Below are 267 nucleotides of genomic sequence, written 5' to 3' on the forward strand. Positions count from 1 at the left end.
TAAATAACTGATGGATATTCGCGTGCATATAATCTGTTTCACAATACAACCCCAAGCTTTCTCAACCTACACCAGTCTCTCATCCGCAGCCAACACGAGTCCATTTCGTCTCCATGACACTTCGGGTTCTGGATGACCTTTGACCTCGCATGGCAGTTTGAGATCTTGACCTGCTGATACCGCCAGGGTCTCATCGCCGGGTGGGGAAATTTCCGGGGCCTCTGTGGTGAAATATTAGGTCAGGTTAAGTAACTCTTAGAAAGATGC

At 47.9% G+C, this 267-nt stretch overlaps 1 protein-coding gene across 1 annotated transcript in view; it reads right to left on the reverse strand.

Moving 5' to 3' along the window:
- The window catches only part of LOC119594793 (hemicentin-1-like), a gene marked incomplete at its 3' end in the record, with an annotated part of 75,652 nt that overhangs the window by 6,949 nt on the left and 68,436 nt on the right, over positions 1 to 267 (reverse strand). Inside the window, exon 26 of the mRNA XM_037943882.1 lies at positions 71 to 221. Within this exon, the coding sequence (XP_037799810.1) occupies positions 71 to 221 (151 nt within the window). The remainder of the gene's footprint in view (positions 1 to 70; positions 222 to 267) is intronic.

This window comes from Penaeus monodon, chromosome 34 (assembly GCF_015228065.2).
Source record: "Penaeus monodon isolate SGIC_2016 chromosome 34, NSTDA_Pmon_1, whole genome shotgun sequence".
Classification (NCBI taxonomy): domain Eukaryota; kingdom Metazoa; phylum Arthropoda; class Malacostraca; order Decapoda; family Penaeidae; genus Penaeus; species Penaeus monodon.